At 68.5% G+C, this 1390-nt stretch overlaps 1 protein-coding gene across 1 annotated transcript in view; it reads right to left on the reverse strand.

Moving 5' to 3' along the window:
• The window catches only part of LOC112551552 (homeobox protein meis3-like), a 20403-nt gene that overhangs the window by 4751 nt on the left and 14262 nt on the right, over window positions 1–1390 (reverse strand). Inside the window, exons 2-3 of the mRNA XM_025213078.1 lie at window positions 815–1017; window positions 8–61 (exon numbers count right to left, since the gene is read on the reverse strand). Coding sequence (XP_025068863.1) covers window positions 8–61; window positions 815–1017 — 257 coding nt within the window. The remainder of the gene's footprint in view (window positions 1–7; window positions 62–814; window positions 1018–1390) is intronic.

The raw sequence follows: 1390 nt of genomic DNA on the forward strand, positions 1-1390 counted from the left end.
CGAGCACTTGGCAAGCTCGCCCTTCTCGAACCCCAGCGCCAGGAGCGGGAACAGCGGGTGCCTGCGGGGCCAGTGGGGCTGGGGCGGCGCGGGGGGGCTGCCCTCGCCCTGCCCTGTCTGCCGCTCCGCTGTCTGCTCCCTGCCCCATCCGTGGATCCACTTTCTGCTCCCTGCCCGCTAGGCTCCCTGCCTGCTCTGCTGCTCTGCTGTCTGCTCCCCACCCCCCAGGCTCCCTGCCTGACCCACTGCTCTGCTTTCTCCTCCCCGCTCCATATTCCCTACCCCATCAGCTGCTCTGCTTTCTGCTCCCCGCCTCGCCCTGTCTTGCCGTGCCAAGGCTCCCCATTCCCCTCCGGCAAGTTCAGCCCACGCGCTCCCCGCCATGCCCCAACATGTGTGTCGCACACCCGGAGCCGCCTCCCTTCCCACACGCCTGCCGTCGCACCCCGCCCCTGGCATCGCCCAGGCTCCGGCACCGGAGACGGGCGACTCCACAGAGACCCCGAATCGGCCGGGAAAAGGCAAAGCCGCAAATGAAAACCAGTCTCCGCCCGCCCTCCTCCCCCCCAGCCCCTTCTTCCATTCCCTGGGGAAGCGCCGTCCTGTCCCTTTTGGCCCCTAAAAGCCCCCCCTCAAAAGAAAATGAAACCCTCTTTGTCTAGTCTCATTGGGTCCGTCTCCGCCGGGAGACAGCACTCGCCTGAAACCGGGCGGACACGGTGCATGCGCCGCTGGGGGTCAGAGATGGGGTGCAGACCCCTGCCCCGCGCCTTGCACCCCCCGCCCCCTGCATTAGGGCCCGGCGCAGCCTTACCCGTAAATCTCATCCTTCTCGCGCTTCCAGGCGTCGCCGTTGCCGATGCCGGCGGGTGCCCCCGCGCGGTGGGTCACCCCGGAGGGGCCGTACGGGGAGCTCTGGCTCAGCGAGGGGGGCGGCAGGCTCCTGCCCAGGTGGGGGTCCGCGAATCCCGGCAAGGGGAGTCCATCCATCGCGGGGTAACACGCCAGGTCCTCATACTGCAAGACACGCGGAAGGAGGGAGCCAGGGGCTGGGAGCTGCGCCCATGCCCAGCGCCCGGGGCTGCGCCCGGGGGGCTGGCAGTGCCCTCTTAAAGAGACAGCGCCCTGGGGGATTTTGGCGCCCCAAGGATTTTGGCACCCAGGATGAGAGGTCACGTGCGGAGGCTGGGAGAGAAGTGAGGCTGCTCGGGGCGGGGGTGATCCGGCTTTTCCCCTCCAAAGTTTTACCTAACGCCCACCCCCTCGCCACCTGCCCGCCCGCTTCCCGGCCCTGCTGGGTCTCCGCACCGACTCGGGGAAGCAAAGCCGAGCCAGGAGCTCCCCTAAAACCACCCGGGCCCCTCCAGAGAGGCAGCGGATTTTCCCACCA

This window comes from Alligator sinensis, unplaced genomic scaffold (assembly GCF_000455745.1).
Source record: "Alligator sinensis unplaced genomic scaffold, ASM45574v1 scaffold1667_1, whole genome shotgun sequence".
Lineage (NCBI taxonomy): Eukaryota > Metazoa > Chordata > Crocodylia > Alligatoridae > Alligator > Alligator sinensis.